The sequence below is a fragment of the Ursus arctos genome, chromosome X, assembly GCF_023065955.2.
Source record: "Ursus arctos isolate Adak ecotype North America chromosome X, UrsArc2.0, whole genome shotgun sequence".
Classification (NCBI taxonomy): Eukaryota; Metazoa; Chordata; class Mammalia; order Carnivora; family Ursidae; genus Ursus; species Ursus arctos.
Window position 1 is genome coordinate 79,200,554 of NC_079873.1, and position 21,215 is coordinate 79,221,768.

Genomic DNA, 21,215 nt, shown 5'->3' on the forward strand with positions numbered 1-21,215 from the left:
ATTTTAAAATCTCGTGTGTAAATAGACGTAATTTCTATGTAATTGCAATATGCCTAAGAAATTTCATACACTATAGTCTGGAATAAAATACACCATATTAAAAAATTTTCATAGACAAGCATTGGGGATATACAAAAATTACTAAGACAGGGTTTTTTTCTTTAATATGCTTCTATCTAGTGCCTCAAATATAGGTGGACATATTGGAATGGACACAGTTACATAAAAAATTGAGCTATAAGTGTTAAATGTTTAGAGATAAAAGCATTTAGAAAAGTTGAAAAGGAATGTTTCCCTTTAGAGTGACAATAACATTCCAGAAATAGTGGTGATGATTGCACAGCATTGTGAACATGCTTAATGCCACTGAATTGTACACTTTAAAGTGGTTAAAATGATTTTTAGGTTATGTGTATTTTCCGCAATGATAAATAAATAGATTATACCATACCTTCAGACAGAAGAATTGCAGAAGTCAGGAATAGAGTTGGTTTGGAAAGAATCCAGACTTATGGGAAACATCATATTTTATTATTTTTAGACATGGTGAAAATGGTATTTCAGTTTTGTTCGAGGATGCTAATTTTTAAAAAGGTAAAATCATAACTTGTAACTTAGAAATTAGATTAGGTGAAAGATTTTTTTCAACACGAGGAACTGCTAAGAATATGAAAAATGGTTGAAGGACCTATGTATACATACACAATAATATAAACAACATATAAAATTTCATACAGAAAATAAAAGGATGTAATTTCTGGGTTAAATACAAAACTAGTTAATATTTTAAGGACAATCCATTGTAACTATTTATGTTATCTGTCCACTGAACATAAATCAGTTCCATATCTGTTAGATAAAATATCTACAAGTTAAAATCAGCCTCTCAGTGTTGAACTCTTCCTCAATAGGAAGTGAAGCCCAGCACTGCACTGGAATAATATCCAGTAACCCATGCTATCCTTAGCCAAGTTTTGTATAATTTTTCTGACTGTGCAACATGTTTCTTTTCCACCGACTCCAGTATGCAAGGTTTATGGAAGTAGGGCAGTTTTGCCTGCCTTCACAAACCGCAAGCATTAACAGGGATCATCCTGGTAGTGGACATTGGAGTTCGAATGCTTGTTTCGCTTATCAGTATTTTTCAAGGTAGAGAGAGAGAGAGTGTGTGTGTGTGTGTGTGTGTGTGTGTATTTTAATATGTCGCCCGAGTATCGTACAGAATAATAAAAATCAGTTAGTCTCCAAACTCTTCATCGAGTATTCCTCACCAGCCCTGTGCTCCTGACAGAGCAGGGCCCAGGTCTAGCGCTAGGGCCGGAAGCTCTGGCTCCAAATCCAGCCTTCCTTCAGCTCTGTCTTCAGCAGGGACGGGAGCTTCAGATTCTTCCAGCAAGCATCTCAACCTCAGGCGCAGAAGATTCTGCCATCCGTGCGGCAGGGCTGCGGCGGGCAGGCTGACTGCGTGGTCACGTGAGGCGGGTGGTGGCTCACGTGACCACGCTCTCACTCAGGCAAACACAGACGTGTGCCAAGCGGAGAGGGGGCAGGAGGGACCTACGCTTGACGAATGACAGACGGCCGCGCGAGGAGTGGTAGGACGTTGTGGTGGATGGGTGGGTGTCTCTCCATGCTGCACTAACCTGGAAACGAATTTCTCGGGCGATCAGAGATACAGCATTCGTTGGTAGAGGGCGCAGCCCCTCAGCCTATTGCCAGCGTCTTAGCCGGGGTCAGTCTTTTGCCCAGGAGCTCAAGAGGCAGGAGGTCATCCTGAGGGAGGAAGACGTGGAGAGAAGCAGCGGTTGCTGTTGGAGGAGGTGGGTGCGCGGCCGGGAAATGGCATCCGTGGGAGGTGGTGGCTGAGACTAGGTGCGGGTGCAGGGAGTGCCTCGGACCCTCCTGCTCTCTGTTCTCTCCTGCCTTCTGAACACCCCTCCCCCACTCCCAGCCTCCCCTCCCAGCTGTGTGTGACTCTTTGTGGGTGTGGGAGGTGGACACACGGAGGGAGTTGGCTTCAGGGGGCCCCCGAGAGAGGAAACGGTGAAGGGACAATTCCTGCACTCCTTAGGCGCTGGATCTGGAAAGCGGTTCTGAGAATGGTGTAGGGGCCTAGGGCAGGCTGCCTCCAAATGTGCCATTTTGGCATGCGGATTATTTGGAGCTGAAAATAATTTGAGGCCCAAAAGACTCAGGAGGAAACTTTGACCTGCCTAACTGCCTAAAAATAATTTAGGTTGAGAACCTATTCCAGGAAGAGAGCTACCACCATAGATAACTACAGTATGATATGAACTAGCGGTGGTTGACAGGGAGGAATTTAGCAAAGTATCTGTTAAAATTCCTATGTCCCATTGTTTCTCTATGTCCGCACTAACATTTGTTTACCAAACATTCATTCTTTCCTCTTCTGAATTGCTTTCCTTCCCTTCGAAGTCCCAAATCCCTACCCTTTTTCTTAGTTAGGTATGACAAATTGCTTCATTTTGCCTGTCTTTGGAGTCTCATGTCTGTGTGAGTTCACTATATGTATGAAGTTAAATTTTATTTTCTCCTGTTAGTCTGTCTCATCCATTTAATTCCTACTCCAGCTAGAAGAATCTTGAAAGGGAGAGAAAAAGTTTCCTCAACAATGGGAACTGTGAGCTGCACTTCCTTCCTCTCACCTAGTTGGCACTCACTCTCTACTGTCTGTCTATGTCTTCCAGACATTGGGGATGGCTGAGACCAGATCAAAATTGGGGGAGAGTGGGGGAAAAGAAGGCAGGGTTACATCTGCCTTATACTCCAAGGTTCCAGCTTCCAAAAGATTGCAAGAGTAGAATGAACCCCAATCTGAGCAGCTCTAGGGAAGGGGGATGGGAACAGACTCAGGATGAGGGAACCTAGAAGCTTCAGGCCTTTTACATGGAATTTCTTGTTGGGATACCACCAAGTTCTTCAACTCCCAAGAGGATCCTTGGATCTGAGTCCCCAGGCAGCATCTCCTTCCCATCTAGGAGCGCAAAAGTTGCTATTCGATCCGAGGCTCCCTACCTCTGCTGTCCTGGGCCTCAGAGGAGGTTCTTTCTGGGAACCACTGACAGAAACCATTTTATGGATGGTCTCACATGGTTCCCTCTGTAGACACTTTAGTCTTTTCCTTCTGATTTGTTCTCTGCTCATTTCTTAGGGCTTGTTCCTTTGGTCTCATCCTGGGTACCACCCCTTGGTAAATCTTTCTAACTGAAAATCCCCCCCCATGCATCCACTGGATACCAGTGCAGTTTAGGAAGGTGTCACCAGAAAGTAAAGAGTTTTCCCAAGCTCTCTCATATCCTTATTTTTATACTCAGTATAGAGGTGAAACCATACCATAATAATACTTCACGCCCTCCTGTTTACATTTAAAAGCTAGGCCTGAGCAGTGGGCATGTGGGGTAAAATTACAGAGATTGAGGCCTAGAACTACCTCTTTTACTTATTGCCTGATTTGTTATTATCCTCTTCCCACCACCCCACTTTCCAGAATTCTGGTCATATAAGTGTTGGGTCCAATGTTCAGGTTATAGTCTTTCTCCTCAAGTTCTGTTTTCTCTTGTCTGTGTGTCTTTAGAATTTGACAAAAGAGAATACCTCAAACATAATGTGGTATAAGAAAGAATATATATATATATATATATACACATATATATATATACACATACATGTATATATATGTATATATATATATATATTTTAAAGATTTTATTTATTTATTTGAGAGAAAGCAAGCGAGAACATGAGCAGAGAGGAGAGGCAGAGGGGAGAGGCAGAAGCAGACTCCTTGCCAAGCAGGGAGCCTGATGTGGGGTTCAATCCCAGAACCCTGGGACCATTACCTGAGCTGAAGGCAGACGCTTAACTGACTGAGCCACCCAGACGCCCCTAAGAAAGAATGTATTTAACGTTTGTCCCCGCCTGGTTCCTGGCACAGAGCTTCAAAAAACCTACAGATTTCTTCAGTGATAGGACTATATTTGTTATTAATAAAGCGACTTTTGTTGGGCCCCTAGATAGGTTCAGGATGTGGGCTTGTCACCAGTAGGACCTACCATGTGACTAGAGTTGGAACTTTAGGTGAGCTGGAATTCTCAGAGAGGGGAGGAGGGCTGGATTTTGGGTTCAGTCATGTGGCCAATGATTTAATGGATCATGTCTATATAACAAAACCCCAATGAAAACTCAGGGCTTCGTGGGGCTTTCTGATTGGTAGAAACACTGATATCCAGGGAGGTTGATGTGGCATGAATCCATGGGAAGAGGGCTTGGGAGCTGTGTTTCTAAGACCCTTTCAGACCTTATTCTATGTGTATCCTTTATAATAAAACTATAATTCTAAGTGTAGAACTTATAATGAGTTCTGTGAGTTGTTCTGGTAAATTATCAAACGTGAGGAGGTCATGGGAGACGGTGAATTTGTAACTGGTCACTCAGAAGTATGAGTGGTTCCCATGACTTGTAATTGGCCTCTGATCTGAAATGGGGCAGTATTGTTGGGGATTGGGGACTGCATCCTAAACCCATGGAGTCTGATGCTAACTCCAGGTAGTTCCTGCCAAAGAACTGATGTCAGGGGGCGCCTGGGTGGCTCAGTCGTTAAGTGTCTGCCTTCAGCTCAGGGCGTGATCCCAGGGTCCTGGGATCAAGCCATCATGCTCCCTGCTCCACTAGGAGCCTGCTTCCTCTTCTCCCACTCCCCCTGCTTGTGTTCCCTCTCTCGCTGGCTGTCTCCCTCTCTCTCTGTCAAATAGTAAATAAAATCTTTAAAAAAAAAAAGAACTGATGTCAGAATGATGGTGTCACATGTCCCTATTTTTAGCAGCCATCCCTAGATTAATATCTGTCTCTGATCCTATGTATCATACATAAACAAGTTAAAATGAAGGAGGCAGAGGCCACCAGTATATTATGGATGAAAAAAGTAGCATGTGTTTTTGTGGCAAGCACCTACAATTTAAATTATTTTTAAAGTTCTCTATAATTTCTCTATTTTTTTTCTCATTAGAGCTCCCTCCACCTAGAATTCCTGTTGGGAGTACTGCATTTATATTTGGAGGACTTCACACTCTGGCCTGGCTGGATACCTCTAAGTCCTACGTACAACCTAAAGCAGATACTTAGCCAGTCAACACCTGTGGATTTTTTCAATCTCAGCCAAAGGGCAGGGTAAGTGTGGTAGGGGTGTGTGTATGTGTGTGTGTGTGTGTGTGTGTGTCCCCAAGTATGAAGATGATTATCTCTGTTCTGATCACTCCTTGGGTATGACTTGTAGAGGCCAGGATCATCCATCAGTTTTTTCCTGGGGTGTAGTTGAAGTAGAAACCTCATCACTCATATGGCCCTTTTGTTTCTGTACTTTTTCTGGATAAATATTACGGGCTATCTCAAGTAATAAATATCAGGACACATTCAGATGTTACTTGACTTAAAATGTTGCTGCCTGGGGATAAAATTAGAGCAGATTTGTCTTCAGTCCAGTCATGAATGAAAGAAAGGTATCTTTTTACGGTACAGCTGGACTGTTGTCACTCACTGACCCTCTACTCTGCCCCTAGTTTTAAAAGAGCACCCTTCAGTGGAATCTCATCTATAAAATATTACCAGGTTCTCTATCGGGAGTTTCAGGGCCGTGCACCCTTCCATACAATTCTACCTTCCTATCTCTCCCAACACATTCTTCCAAGTCAGGGCCGGGACTAGAATGAGATAAGGACACATTTTATTTTTTTTAAAGATTTTATTTATTTATTTGACAGACAGAGAGACAGCCAGCGAGAGAGGGAACACAAGCAGGGGGAGTGGGAGAGGAAGAAGCAGGCTCACAGCAGAGGAGCCTGATGTGGGGCTCGATCCCAGAACGCCGGGATCATGCCCTGAGCCGAAGGCAGATGCTTAACTACTGAGCCACCCAGGCACCCCAATAAGGACACATTTTAAAGAGGCACCCACTGTCAGATGTCTCACCCTAGTCCAAGCCCTCCTCCACTTTGCCTGCACTCAAGCTACATTGGACTCTCTGCTTTTGCCGAACCCAACTATACCTTATGCTTTACTACTTCTGTGCCTTTCCCCACACTGTTCCCTCAATCTTCAATGCTCTTGCAAACCTTTCTGTGCCTATGGGAAACATAATCATTGTTTTAGGCTCAGTCTCAAATGCTAGGGTTTGAAGTCTTTCTGATACCTTCACCCTTACTCTTTGCACGTTGGTAGGAAGGAATTCCTCCATCCATTGTACTTATACAGTATTTTATTTAGCCCTATTTTAGCATTTGTTTCTTTATATCATGTACTGGAGTCTTTTTTATGAGTAAGAGAGAACTAGTGTAGAAGAAGAAACTTGGACTCCAGAAGTATGAATCAAACCCCAGTCTGTCTGACCACAGTGCTTGAGCCTTTTTCTACTTACAGTAGTAATTATTGTTAGTATTAAGATTTATTGGGTGCTTTATATGAGCCAGATACTCTTCTAAGGGTTCTAAATGTATTAACTTATTTAATCTTTAAAACAAACTTAGGGAGTAGGTGCTGTTGTTGCCTCTGTTCTACAAATGAGGAAGCTGAGGCACAGATTGGTTAAGTAACTTACCCAAGCTCACTGAATTGGTTAGCAGAGGTGCTGAAATTCAAACCTTGGTAGTTGGACTCTAGAGCTGGTATGTGTTACCATTATGCTGCATCTATATCCCTCTAGTGCTAATTATCACTAAAAGTTGCCATCATCACCATCATTATCTTCATCGTCAGATTTTGTTTCTTATAGTGTGTAGCAAAGTACTTCATTCATCATAAAGAAAGTTAAACCTTGAGTGTTATTAGACCTCTTGTCCCTTATCCATCTTTCTGTATCAGCCTACTCCAGCTCTTCCACCCTTCTCAATTTAATGGTCCATCGTGGTCCGTCATTTTTACTACTCTCCTACCTCATCCTCTAGTGCCTGGCTTCACTGCCCTGGCAAAATCTCTGCTCTTAATAAATCCCAAATATTCACCTCTTCTTATACCTGTGTTGCTTAGTGCAGCGCACCTGGGGAACGTTAACCAATTTTTTCTGACTATTGACACTATGAATTTATCTTTCTTGACATCAGTACAGTCCCCCAAATTGAAAGCAGATAATCTCTAATGTCTACATTATGGATATTTCACAAGGGTGCGTTTTCACACAGTGACTCTCTGAACTGAAACTGAGCTCAAGCACTTAATGTACTTCTGAGCCCCTTGGATAAGTAAAGGCTTGGGTTTTCTGCCTGAAGCATTCCTTTTCAATATAGAACAGAAGCCAATCGCAGTTGTCAGACCTCTAGCGATCATTAGGCAAGGTGTTCAGAATGTACGGTTTTCCTTTCATGTGGAAACATGAGTTTCTGACACTGGCTTTAAGAGGTAGGTGCTCACTGACAGACAAAAGTCAGGAACTTTGGCTCATTGAAGACTTGTTTTGTGCCTGAGAATACATATCATTTAGGATTGTTCTATTTTCATATAACAAGGAACCCAACTAAAACAAACCTAATAAGGAAATTATTATCCACAGATTGGAAGTACTGAGGCAGAGCAGCCATGATGGTTGATTTAGCTAAGGACTCAACTTTTTTCCATCTCTTTCTTCTGCTATTCACAATATCAACTTCTATCCTAAAGCTAGAGGCTTGATAGCTCAACAGTTGGAGGTGTCAAGCACCTTACCAAGGAAAAAAAGGAGACAAGCTTTCCTGATGGTCTTTTCTTATGATTGAGGGCACTTTTCTCAGCAGTCTTTCCGTAATCTCCTCCCAATGCCTCACTGAGTAGAGTTATGTCACCAGAAGGTAACATTCCTGAACCAGAAGGTAACGGGGTTGGATTACCCCTAGAGCAAGCCGACTCACTCCTGGAAGTGGGATCAGCCTCCCTGTGCTGCATGACTACAAGGAGGAGGGAGGCATACTTATGCAAAAATGACATTCTTTAGTAAGGGACTATGGTAAGCAATGCATTATACAAAGTACTGAGGTTACAGTGACAAAGAACACAGTGGCAATATCTTATCAGTTATGACCACCAAAAGCCACCAGGGAATTCTCATCTATTCTTTCCTACTTTCCCCAGCCCACCTCCTAATATGACTAGATCACAATTTTAGAAGGAATTTAAAAAAAAAAAGAACGAGAAAGACCAGATGCATGCAGGTATTTCAGAATATCAGATACTTCCTAATTTAGTGTGCACCAGAATCCTGTGAAGTATTATAAACAGCCTCATAAAAACACTAAGCACCTTTGCCAAAGTGACACAAGTAGTAAATGGTAAAGGCTCTATTCAAGTTTTGGACTGCCTGGCTCCAAAGTCTGGCCAAGTTCCAGAGTAGAGCCCAGAGGAGAGAGACCTTACTTTACCATCCAGCCTCCTTAAAAAGTGCTTCCAGGACTCAGAGACTGGCCATTCTAGTCTATGCAGGCACTTAGTAGTATAGTGCACTGCCTCTTGGTGGTAGTAGTGGTGGTGACAGAGGTGACTTTTTTCCTCCCAGGGTTAAGTCACAGTTGCTCAGACCTCACCACCAAGAACTTTGGTTCTGGAAGTCTAGACTCTAATCTGCACTCCAGGTTATGAACTTAGAGGCTGAGATGCCAGGTTCAGGGAGCCATATAAATATTCTATACCTGGGAGGGAAACAAGCCAATATTTATGGAACAGCTCAGTTTTCAAGGGCAACTTTATTCCCAGATCTAATATACAGCTAAAAGGAAGAGGACAAACACTGTGTTCACTGGTCTTTAGCTACACCATCAAAATCCATGCACCAGACTTCCAGGTTCAGTTAGGACGTGTAAAGAGCTTGGAAGTCATCACTCCTGTACTTCTAAACAGAAAAAAAAAAAAAAGCTGAACAAACTGAGAATCAATGACTTATCTTAGACCCATCAAAGAACTGAGGTTACAGGGCAAATAATCACTGCAAATTCTGGAGAAAAGACAAATCTGGAGAGGCACAACCTATCTCTCCTTACATAGATCAGAAACTGCTAGAAATATAAACATGTGAGAACACTTAAATGGTAATTTTGACAAATTGCCAGACTGGATGTGGAATAGTTTGAGAGTGGGAAATCCCCTGGGGACCTGCAGGCTTAGAGGCTTAGTGGGCTTTACCTCTAGGAAGTACAGCAGGTTCTCACAAGTGAACATGCCAGAAAGATACCCTCATGGCTCTGGAAAGGGAAAATACACTCTTGTGAATACATCAAGAACCATCTCTATGATAAAGGCCTACTCTCCAGTGAAAAAGCCTTTCCCTGAGCCTTATTCCAGCTGAGGAAAAGGCATTCCTCCTATACAGCCCCCTCTAGCCTTCCATTCTCACATAAGGAAGAGAAAGAAGCCAAAAAACACTTGTGAAGGTCATAGCCTAGGGACACAGGCCCACAAAACACTGGAATTTAATCATGAGATTATAGAACACTTGCTCTCCTCCACACATTATCACATTGCTAACAAACCTCCAGTGTCTTAACAGTGGAGTATAGCTAAATGAGCTGCGAGGAGTAATTAGGGAAGCCGGAAGTTTGGAGGGGAGATAAAAATAAGCACACTGGAGGAATTTGAAGACCATAGCACGTAGCGCAAACATTAACCACAGCTCAACTGCTAACCAGCTTAACTTAAAACTTTTCACTAAAGGTCTGTTCACCTCAAAATTAAAAGGCATGCTAAAAAGCAAGAAAAAGCACAGTTTGAGGATACAAAGCAAGCATCAGAACCAGACTCAGATATAATGCAGATTTTTGAATTATCAGGGAATTTAAAATAAGTATGCTGAATATGTTAACAGCTGTAATGGATAAACTAGACAAATGTATATGGCAAATGGCTGAGATCCAAGCTGATTCTAATCCCTGCCACATTTCCACACCGCCAAAGATCATGAGCACTTGGACGTGACTGCAAGAGAAGACTTGACACACAGGACAGTTGAAGAGGAGCCAGGAGCAGCCTGACCCCTGGCAATGGGGGCAAGAGACAGGAAAGATCCTAGGACCCAGTGCGGGTCCTGACAGGGAAAAAAGGCCCTCCTTCTTGGGCAACTGTGGGGACTGCAAAATGGCAAAGCATGTTACCAGTTGGCATGGGGGAGGACAGCAGTGTGGCAGAAAGAATGGGCACAGCAGTGGTTGGTTTTTCTCAGGGTAGAGGTTTGGTCTGCCTTCCTTTAGAAAAGGGGCAGTGGTGAGGCCTCCGTGGGGGGCCCTCCCACCTTCCTCCCTTCCGTGGCCCCGCGAAGCAATGAAGGAAGAACGTGGGAGGGCCCCCCACCCCAGAACCTCCGGGGCAGTCTGGCCTTAGGTCGCCTTTCCCCTCGCAGTCTGCTGTCCTGACAGCCCCTGGCCCACGGGCCTCCACTTAGGATGGCGGACCGAATGGGCGATGTGGGGGCAGACACCGAGCAGTCTGGGGGTTCTGAGGCCCCGAGGGGCAGTTGCTATCCGTTCGATATCCATCCGCTGCTGCCTGCGGCGCACCTTCCCCGCCCCGCCGCCCCCGACTTCTGGATCCTAGCCCCCACCGCCAAGCGTCCCCCGGTCCCATGGATGGCAGTGCCAGCAATGAGGGGGTGGTCGCCTCGGAGGTCTGCAGAGGCGGGCTGCTGTGAGCCCGCCCCTTAGGCTGGGCTCCTCCCGGCCCCGCCCCCTCTGGGTCGGAACTAGGGTGGGCCGGGGAGGGGGCGTCGAGCCCATTCGTGCCGTATCCCTCCGCCCCCCTTCCCGACACCCTCGCCGCCAGCGTTTCGTGCCGCATCCTGCGCAGCCCCTGCCCAGTTCGGTGCAGCAGCGCGGGGGGCGGGACGCCTCTTTGCGATTCTGGCCGCTCGCAAGGCGGTGGGAATCCGACTGAGGAGCTCCGAGAGGAGGGGGAGGACAGCGACCTACACCTTGAGCCTGTGAAGGCAAGTGGGGGTGTCCTGGGGGGAGGCGGGAGGACCCCCACTGTCGCCCGGCTTACAGCCTTCCCGGACCCCAGACCCTGGCAGCCTGGCAAGGAGGAGGCGACCCGGTCGTAGCTGGTCCCTGAGAGAGGTGCGCAGCGCCGCGGGACCCCTGGCGAGGAGAGGCGGCGACTGGCGCGGGCTGGGCCCAGGGCACCGGGGCTGGCCGGAGAGGCTCCCTCGGATCGTCTGGAGACGAACTGCGCCCGCCACTGCGCGGCCAGCTTTCCAGGCGCCCGCGACCCGCCGTCGACGGTGCCTGTACCGGGAGAGAGCTGTGTGTGTTGGGGCGGGGGGGGGGGGGCGCTGCTGCGGAAGAAATGGCGGAGCGGGAGCTGGGGTGGGGGGCGCTCAGGGAGGCCGCCGTGGCAGGGACGGGGACGGCGTCCGAGGTCTGTGCCCAGCTGGCGGGAGCGGGTGGCCGGTGGCGTCGGCTGCTTCGGGCCCTGATTCTGGAAAGGGGCCTGTAGGGCCCCGCGCCCTGGTTGCTGTCCCTTCCCACAGGCGCCTGGTTGATGCCAAAGTCTTTTCTCTGCGCAGTAGCTGTGGCGCATTTAACAAAAGGGCAGTTGAGTGGGTAGATTATGAAGACATTGAAATGAAGTTTTTGTTTATTCATTTCATAATAATTGCCTTCCGTATTTAGATCTTGTATCCAAGTAAATGCAAGGAAATGACGGGGTGAGGAGTAGATCACCTTTCACAGGAAGCGTCCGTGTAAAGAAATAGTGTGGTATTAATCCACCTTTCTCCTTCAGGATCCTTTTTGTCAACATAGCAGCCCACTTGAATATGTCAAAGTGTGGGAATGGTGGGTCAGAATAGAGGGGAATGTTTTCTGAAGGGTCAGTGTAGACCCTGTGACGTTTATACTTATTTCCTGATTCTTCAAAAGGTGGTGTTAGGACCTGAATTCTGGGTATCTATTAACCTGGTATTTTCCTGCCATTGTCAATATATTCTCTTGGTATTTTGCTGAATGCTCCTCCTCCTTTTTGCAGGACGTGACTCTTCTCCAACTAAGAACTGTTCTTTGGTGGAAAGGATAGAAGTTCCTGAGGACCCCTACTGTGTAGGCTGCTGGCATAGGTGGCAGTGAGGTAGGGTCTGTGTATGCATGGGGAAAGGGAAAGAGTCGGGGCATGCAAAGATGGTATTGAAACAATAGTCACTATTATCTTTACTGAGTGCTTTCTAAATACAGTTGCCTACATTCCTACTGTCCACTCTTGCATCTCATATTTTGTTCAGGGAAAGAGGTGTGGTCTCTGCTGGGAAAATGACGAAATTAAAAATTGGGAGGAAATATAATTAGACAAGCTGCAGGTCTTGGGGGAATGGATGCAGAATCATCTGGTAGGAGCAGACAGGTGGTTTAACATTTAACATGGCCTCAAGTAAACAAAAGTATGTGTTACAACACTTGTGATGGGTGTCGAGCTAGCTCAATCTCTTCTGTTCTCTCTCTTTTGCCTTTTTATCTGTTCTTAAGTTTGTTTCTTTATAGGTTCCTGTAGACCTCTGTAGATAGTTGTTCACTTTGAATTAAGCAAGAGGACGAAAATTACTCATTTGGATCCAAGGTGAGTCTGAGCACCAGCACCCCTATTGATTGGGGATGGAAATAAGCTATTGGCAAGTAGGTGAGACCAGATCATATCTTGGAGCCATTGTCTTCCAACTTTCCAGACACTTCTGTCCTCACTTTTGTGTGTAGGAAATGGGGATAAGTTAAGCCAAGATTGTACCTAGAGGGTAATCAATAGATACCCAGGAAATGGGGTGGGAAGCCATGAGGAGGACCAAGGTAACATTATATAACCAAAGAAACATTATATAACCAAAGTTCTAGATTTGGAAAGACATATATTGGGTTTAGAATCCAGAGTACATGCCTGTCTACCAAATACTCAAAATTCCAACCCTCCTATGTTTTTATCCTTAGGTCTGCCTGTATATTGGCTGTAGGACTTATCATTCCTGGAAGTAAGGAAGGGGGAGAAAATTGCACTAGATGAGTATAGGTTGGTATGAGGCCTTTCTGGATAGACCTGTAGAGTATAGTGGTGTATACCAAAGGGGCTGAATGTTTCTTAGCCTTTCTCACTTTCAGCAAGCTTTTCTGTCATCCCTGCTCCTATGTGATACAGAGAAAAGAGTGTGTTAGTTCCTGGGCAGTACATTGTTGGGCATTAGTGGGAGCATGGAAGGGATAAAATGAGGTAACAGAGTTTTCTACTATTCCACTTCTACCACACAGTCCATCTCTATTCTCATGTCTTGTGTGCCTGTCTGCATGGAAAAACACAGTTGAAAGAGACTTAAAGCTCATTTTCTTGTTCCACCTCAGGTCCATCTCCAGTGGTTGCTGTAGTGGCCTCAGAGTGGCAGATCATCACCTTCAACAGGTCTGCACTCAGGAACCATCATCTTCACTCAGACTGAATGCCTCTGTCTTCTCTGTATCACTGAAGAGACTGGGTGTTTGGAAAGGGGACTGTGTGACTACTGAGCTGATAACAAACTTGCTACAAAGTTTATTCACCCAGTGAAAGAGTGTTAAGGCATTGACCTGGGACACATTGAGAACCAAGGCCAAGATTGTGTAGGGCTGTCTATATAACTGTTCTTCAACCATGACTGGGGCTAAGAATGAGGGTAGAAAGAAAGCCAAAGCTCAAAAGAGGGCTGGTGCACAAGGCGAAGCAAAGAGGGAGTCTACTGGCGTAGTCAGACCTGTAGCCAAGACCCAGGACAAAGCAGTAGCCAAGGCAGGGTCTCAAGCTGATGCCGCGACAGCGACAAAGGCAAGGTCTAAGAACAAGACTGTTACAGAGATAAAGGAAAGAGCCCTGGCAAATTTCAGTCCCAAAGCTGAAGATGAGGCCACTAGAGTATCTGGGATTTGTTCTGTGGCTGAGGCTAATGCTGAGCCCAGGTCCACATGTAAAGATAAGGCTGGTGTTGATACCTGGTTTTGGGCTGGGGAAGAGGCCAGTGTTGGTTCCTGGTTTTGGAATGGAGAAGAGGCTGGTAATCGTTCCAGTGCTAAGGATGAAGATAGGGCTGGTATCGGTCCCCAGTCCTGTGCTGAAAAGTTAGAGCCTGTGGCTGGGGCCAGCTGCAAAGCTAGGCCAGGGACTGAGGAGGAGGAGGAAGAAAATGTTATTGGGAACTGGTTTTGGGATGGAGATGAAACTAGTTTTGATCCTAATCCTAAACCTGTGAGCAGGATAGTTAGGCCCCAGCCTGTGGATGAAATTAATGAAAAAAATAGGCCCAAGGACTGGTCTGAGGTAACTATCTGGCCCAAAGCCCCTGCTGTAACTCCAGCAGTGTTAGGATTTAGATCCCAAGTCCCATTTGAGACAAAGCCTCCTTCATATATTGTCCTGGCCTCAGCTGAGGAAAACACCCAGTCTTTGCCTGTGGCAACAACATGCCCTTCTAGGAGCACTGCTTCATGCTCACAGTCTGTCCCTGAGTATCCATTTGGTTCTGACCCTTGTATCCAGACTATAGAGGAGATTAGACGCCAAATCAGGATCAGGGAAGTGAATGGGATTAAGCCATTTGCTTGCCCTTGCAAAATGGAATGCTACATGGATTCTGAGGAATTTGAAAAACTTGTTACCTTACTTAAATCGACTACTGATCCTCTCATTCATAAAATAGCTCAGATTGCAATGGGGATCATTAATGTTCATCCCTTTGCCCAAGAGTTTATTAATGAGGTGGGTGTAGTGACACTTATTGAAAGCTTGCTCAGTTTTCCTTCCTCTGAAATCAGAAAAAAGGCCGTAATTACTCTGAATCCTCCTTCTGGGGATGAGAGACAACGCAAGGTTGAATTACACGTTAAGCATATGTGTAAGGAAACCATGTCTTTTCCCTTGAACTCACCCGGACAGCAATCTGGATTAAAGATACTTGGGCAACTGACTGCTGAGTCTAACCATCACCACATTGTTGCCAATTACTTTTCAGAGCTTTTCCACTTGCTATCCCTGGGAAATCGTAAAACCAGAAATCTTGTTTTAAAAGTACTTTTGAATATGTCTGAAAATCCAGCTGCAGCCAGAGACATGATCAATACAAAGTCCTTAGCAGCATTAAAACTCATCTTTAACCAGAAAGAGGCAAAAGCCAATCTCGTTAGTGCTGTGGCCATCTTTATTAACATAAAGGAGCATATCAGAAAGGGTTCGATTGTAGTTGTTGATCACATGAGTTACAATACACTGATGGCCATTTTCCGTGAAGTTAAAGTAATTATTGAAACAATGTAAAATGCGCCAGAAATAGAAGTGAACACTTTGAACAATCTAAAAGCCTGTGTATTCCTAAAGAGCCTTGCATAATGTTTTGATTATTACAGTGTGTACATTACAAATCACATCTTCACCATGACATTACCTGCAGACAGTCTCCAGGTTTGAGCTAGAGCATTTTTGAGATGTCAAATGAATATTGCATTGTAAGCTGGAAACATCTGTTGATTTCTATCTTGTGTAGATGGACAACTTTTTAACATTTTACTTAAGATAGTGAACCAGTTCATCTTAAGTAGGCTAAACTTGTTCATTAGTATTTGCTTACATCTATTTGTAGCTTCAAATGACAAAAAAAGAATATCATTGAATTTGTAATCTAGTTGCAGAAATAAAGCGTATGCGCACAAAAAGATAACAGCACTCACCTATATCTGTACATACACACATTCGTTGCTGAAGGTGCACTCAACGTGTGAAGAAGGCAGGAGTTGCTATAGGCTGTTTAATGTAAGAGGAATTACTGTTTTTCCCTTATTCTGCCTTTGTCAGATAACTCATGGTAGGAGTTACAACCACTGGTGTAAACTGAAGAGAATGTCTCAGTGTGTGAAAATATTAAGTTATATGCTTTGAGATTTTTCAATAGTTAAGAAATTAAAACAAGATCATACTGTAAATACTGTTTGTAACTTGTTTTTTCCCCACTGACTCTATATTGTGAGCATCTTGCTATATCAATAAATGTGCTTCTATAACATATTTTTGAATCATTTAATGTTTCTTCTGTGTTAACAATTAGGGCATAGTGCCCTAATGTTTCATTGCATATCCCTTTTAATAATATGCACACATTTATTCTTTTGGAAAAACAGGAGTATAGTATTCTGCAACTTGCCTCATCTTTATAATTATCTTTCCAGGTTAGTATTATGCAGCTCTACCATGAGCTTTTCATTCAACAGCTTTATTGAGGTACAATCAACATACATTAATCCATACATATTTAAACTATACAATTTGGGGGCACCTGGGTGGCTCATTTGGTTAAGCATCCGACTCTTGATTTCAGCCCAGTCATGATCTCAGAATTGGTGAAATCGAGCCCAGCATTGGACTCTGCACTGAGCGTGGGGTGTGCTTAAGATTCTCTCTTCTCTTTTGCCCCTCCCTGCTCCTGCTGTCTCTAAATTTAAAAGAAAATCTTTAAAGTATATCATTTAATACATCTTGACATATGTATGCATATGTGAAACTATCACCACAGTCGAGATTTTGATTTGCATTTCCCCAATGATCAGTAATGTTGAGCAACTTTTCATGTTGGCCATTTATATGTCTTCTTTGGAGAAATGTCTATTCAGGTCCTCTGCCTATTTTTTAATTGGATTGTGTTTTAAGTTTTTTTATATTGAGTTGTATGCATACGTATGCGTGTGTGTGTGTGTGTGTATTTGGGATATTAACCCCTTATCGGTTTTATCATTTGAGAGATCTTTTCCCATTCAGTAGGTTGCCTTTTCATTTTGCTGATGGTTTCCTTCACTGTGCAAAAGCTTTTGTTTGATGTAGTTCCATTAGTTTATTTTTGCCTTCTTGCTTGAGGAGATAGATCCAAAAAATATTGCTCAGACTGATACCCAAGACTTTAGTGCCTGTGTTTTCTTTCTCATTGTAGTTCTAATTTGCATTTCTCTAATGACAAATGATGTTGAACATCTTTTCATATGCATATTTGCCATCCATATATCTTAGGTGAAGTTTATGTAAATGTTTAGCTCTTTTTTTTCAAACTGGGTGGTTCATTTTTATTGTTGATTTGTAAGAGTTGTTTTTATATATACCTGGATTCAAGTCTATTATCAGATATATGTTTTACAAATAGTTTCTCCCAGTCTATGGATTGTTTTTTTACTCTTAAAAAATGACTTTCGAAGAATGGAAGATTTAAATTTTGATAAAGAACAGTTCTTTTACCAGTTGTATTTTGCTGTTATTTATGAGAAACCATTGCCTAACCAAGGTCACAAAGATTTTATCCTATATTCTAAAAGTTTTATAGCTTTAGGTTTCACATTTAGGTCTGATCCATCTTGAGATTTTTTTATATGGTCCAAATTATAAAGTAAAGTTCACTTTTTGGCACAGTGATATCCAATTGTTCTGGCATCACTTGCTTGAAAGACTTCTTTCTCCCTTGAGTTGTCTTTGTTGCATCTTTGTCAATAAATCAGTTGTCCCTGTATGTATGGATCTGTTTCTGGACTCTATTCTGTTCCACTGACCTGCTTGTGTATCTTGATTGCAGTGCCACGGTATCTTTTTTTTTTTATTTTAATGATTTTTTATTATGTTATGTTAGTCACCATACAGTACATCCCCGGTTTCCGATGTAAGGCTCGATGATTCATTAAGTGCCACGGTATCTTGATTACTGTAGCTTTATAATGTCTTGAAATCAGGCAGTGTGAGTCCTTTAACTTTGTTATTTCTCATAGTTATTTTGGTTATTTTTACTTTTTCTTTTAGATAAAAATTTTAGAATCTGCTGATCCATTTCTACAAAAACTCCAGCTGGGATTTTGACTGAGATAGTTTTAAATCAATCGATTAATTTAAGGAGAACTAACATCTTAACAATATTGAATCTTCTGACCCACAAACAAAATATATCTCTCTACTTATTTAGGTCTCCCTTAATTTCTCTCAGCATCATTTTGTAGTTTGCAACATACTTTTTAGTATAATCTTTCATATTCATATTTTTCCTGTGAAAATTGATGTATCCCTGTTTATACTTCATGCCTTTTTAAATATTTCTATATGATAAATTCCTTCAAGTGGAACTTCTTTGTCAAAGATCATGAATGGAAATGCCCTCCAGCCAAAAACCACCAGGAATATGCCTGTATTTGAACAAGCGTGGTTGCAAAGAGAAAGAACATGTACCATGGCAAATCATGTGGTACTTCAATAAGAGGGTTTTAAAAATGACTTATTATAGGATTAGGACTTGTGTGTGATTTAGGGGAGGGTTTAAGGAAGTGAGGCTTTGCTGTGTATTGAAAGTTGTCAGGAAGCATGAGTACTCGAAGCACGATATGCTATCTCAATAAATCTTACTTTGCAAATGGGGAAGACTAGGCCAGGGCAAAGTTGTGATTGGTAAAGAAGCAGAAGTCACTCATATTAGCCAGAATAAGGGGATATTTGGTTATTTTTGTGATTTGGACAGTGTCTCCCAGTGTTCATAGATGATTACACAGTGGTCTTTTTTTTTTTTTTCTTGCTACATCACAGCCATAGAGTGACTTTTTCTGATATAAATGTTCTGTGAAGTTGTTTATATTCAACAAGAGAATACCCAGGCCTGGCTGTGAGTGCCAGGACAGCTCCTAGATGTCAGTGGCTACATTTCTTCTCATGGATATTTACAAATTTTGACATATACTGGCCAACTGAGTTCTAAAATATATCCACTCATCCCATGGAGTATGAATGTCTGTTTCTTCATATACTTGCCAGCACTTATTAATATTATCAGTCTTTGCTACTCTGAGGGGCAAAAAAAAGAAACATCTCTCTGTCTTTTTTATAACATTTTAAAGTGTACGTAATATTTCTTATTATGAATGTGACAGTTGAATCACACCTTTATATTCTGTTGGATTAATTCTAGGTATGTGAGGATAGACCCCATCACCTAGTGGGAAGGGAGTGAAGTATATACATGTATGTGTCACCTTCCCTATCTTACTTATGTCCCCTCATTGCTACTCTTCCCCCGTGATCTTCAGATTCAGGCCCTCACAAGTACTACGGACTGACAACCAGAAAAGTTGTATCACTTTACACTCTGTGAACTAAATTTAAAACAGAAGAGTGAAGAGTTTAACTATGCTGACGTTGTTTTACAGAATTTTGTCCTGAATTGTGTTATGGACCCACACTCAGGCAGCAGCTACAGTCAGTAGACTAGCAAGTGATATGTACACACAAGTACAGCTCAGGACAGAATGGGGATTATTAATGAAACAAGCACAAGCTTTGCAGTGAGCAAAACTGCTTTCCAGTCACAGCTGTACAAAGACTATATAATTAATTGTATTTTAAGTACTTCAGATTAAAGAGATTGGTCATTCTTAGATAAGCTTCAGAACAGCATCATAATTAATCATGAGTTTATAAAAGGCTTCAGTAAATCAACATGCAGATTTTGCTTTAAAAGATCATGGGGCCACCTTAGCTTACTCTGGACAACTACTCTCAAGAGTTATGTAGCCTGTCAGCAAATGTCTGAAAAACACTCTGGCTACTTATCTCCTAGAGGTTCCATATCCCCTCAATAGTCATTGACAAGGTTTCCCTAAAGGAGAGAACAGCAGAAACATGATGATTGTTTCTTGTGTATGTTGAACACTTCATTTAGCAAACTAAACTTGGCTGTCATGGTCATAGTACCCAAAATAAAGCAGAGTATAAAAATAGTGGAGTAGAATTTTTTTTCTTCTCCAGAAATTGTTAATCATCCATGTGGAAAGGGGAGACTTGCTACTCTACTCCCCACAGCCCAATTAAGTCCTTGTGGAAAGCTCTAAAATATGTCAAGGAAAGACAAATACCATATAATTTCACTCAAATTTAGAATTTAAGAAATGAAATAAACAGGGGCACCTGGGTGGCTCAGTGGTTAAGTGTCTGCCTTCGGCTCAGTTCATGGTCCTGGGGTCCTAGGATAGAGCCCTGCATTGGGCTCCCTGCTCAGCAGGAAGCCTCCTTCTCCCTCTCCCACTCCCCCTGCTTGTGTTCCCTCTCTCGCCGTCTCTCTCTCTCTGTCAAATAAATAAATAAAATCTTAAAAAAAAAAAGAAATGAAATAAACAAATCAAGAAAAAAAGAAGAAGAAACAGTCTTAAATACAGAGAACAAGCTGGCGGTTGCCAGAGGAGAGGTGGGTGGAAATGATGGGTGAAATAGATAAAGGGGATTAAGAGTACACTTACTGTGATGAGCACTGAATAATGTATAGAATTATTGAATCATTATACTGTATACCTGAAACTAATATAACACTGTATGTTAATTGCACTTCAATAAAACATATTTTAAAGGTAGAGGGAGACAAGGTGGTGGAAGAGGAGGGGACCTCGTTTCATCTGGTCCCTTGAATTTAGCTAGATAGCTATCAAATCATTCTGAACACCTATGAATTCAACCTGAGATGTAAGAAAAGAATTGCTGGAATTCTACAAATAGAAAAGCCACCACTTTTTGCAAGGTAGAAGGTATGCAGAAGTGAATCTGAGGAAATATATATTGGAAGATAAATGGCGTGGGGAGGGAATTTCCAAAAGCCAGCTACTGGAAAGTGATATAGCCCCAGAGTGCAAAATCAGAACTTTTAGAAGTCTGATCCAGTGAGAAATGTCCCTGTCTGAAAAGTGCTCAAGTGGCAAAGCAGGGCAGAATCCTAGGTGGGACAGTGTGGTCTCAGGATCCCCGGGGTCACAGAAAGAATAGGGGTGCCTGAGCCAGCAGAGTTCCAAGCATTGGAGTGGGGAAACCAGCTATGGTCAGCAAGCCTGGGAGTGGGCTCTTAGTTCAGGATTTTCCATAAACCAAGAACTGTGGCACGATTGGGCAGCAGCTCTCCCTGCAGGGGTCCTGCAAAGGGCAGAAACGCAGAGACCCTCCTCCTTCCCCCAAGAGGAGCAACACAGGTGCAGCATGTGGGATGGGGCAACTACTCTCCCTGTGGGGACCCTTCAAGTGGTATGCCCCCAATGAGAATCTCTTAGTTCAGAAATAAAATCTAATGAGACCAAAATTAAAAATGCTTTAACTGAGATGCAGTCCCAATTGGATGCTCTAACAGCTAGGGTAAATGAGGCAAAAAAGAGAGTCAGTGACATAAAACATAAGATGGTGGAAAGGAAGGAAGCTGAGGAAAAGAGAGA

At 43.1% G+C, this 21,215-nt stretch overlaps 1 protein-coding gene across 15 annotated transcripts; it reads left to right on the forward strand.

Annotated features, from left to right (window-relative positions):
• The first annotated feature begins 1,299 nt into the window (after window positions 1–1,299).
• GPRASP3 (G protein-coupled receptor associated sorting protein family member 3) lies at window positions 1,300–16,020 on the forward strand. Of its 15 annotated transcripts, none has more exons than XM_048213234.2 (6): window positions 1,300–1,820; window positions 5,027–10,948; window positions 11,989–12,087; window positions 12,480–12,570; window positions 12,933–13,011; window positions 13,338–16,020. In XM_048213234.2, the coding sequence occupies exon 6, from the start codon at window positions 13,624–13,626 to the stop codon at window positions 15,274–15,276; it is 1,653 nt and encodes a 550-aa protein (XP_048069191.1). In that variant the 5' UTR covers window positions 1,300–1,820; window positions 5,027–10,948; window positions 11,989–12,087; window positions 12,480–12,570; window positions 12,933–13,011; window positions 13,338–13,623; the 3' UTR covers window positions 15,277–16,020. The 15 variants fall into 15 exon arrangements, with proteins under 15 accessions (XP_048069191.1, XP_048069190.1, XP_048069184.1 ...); XM_048213233.2 differs by having other exon boundaries at window positions 12,495–12,570; XM_048213227.2 differs by having other exon boundaries at window positions 5,027–5,187.
• The last annotated feature ends 5,195 nt before the right edge of the window (window positions 16,021–21,215 follow it).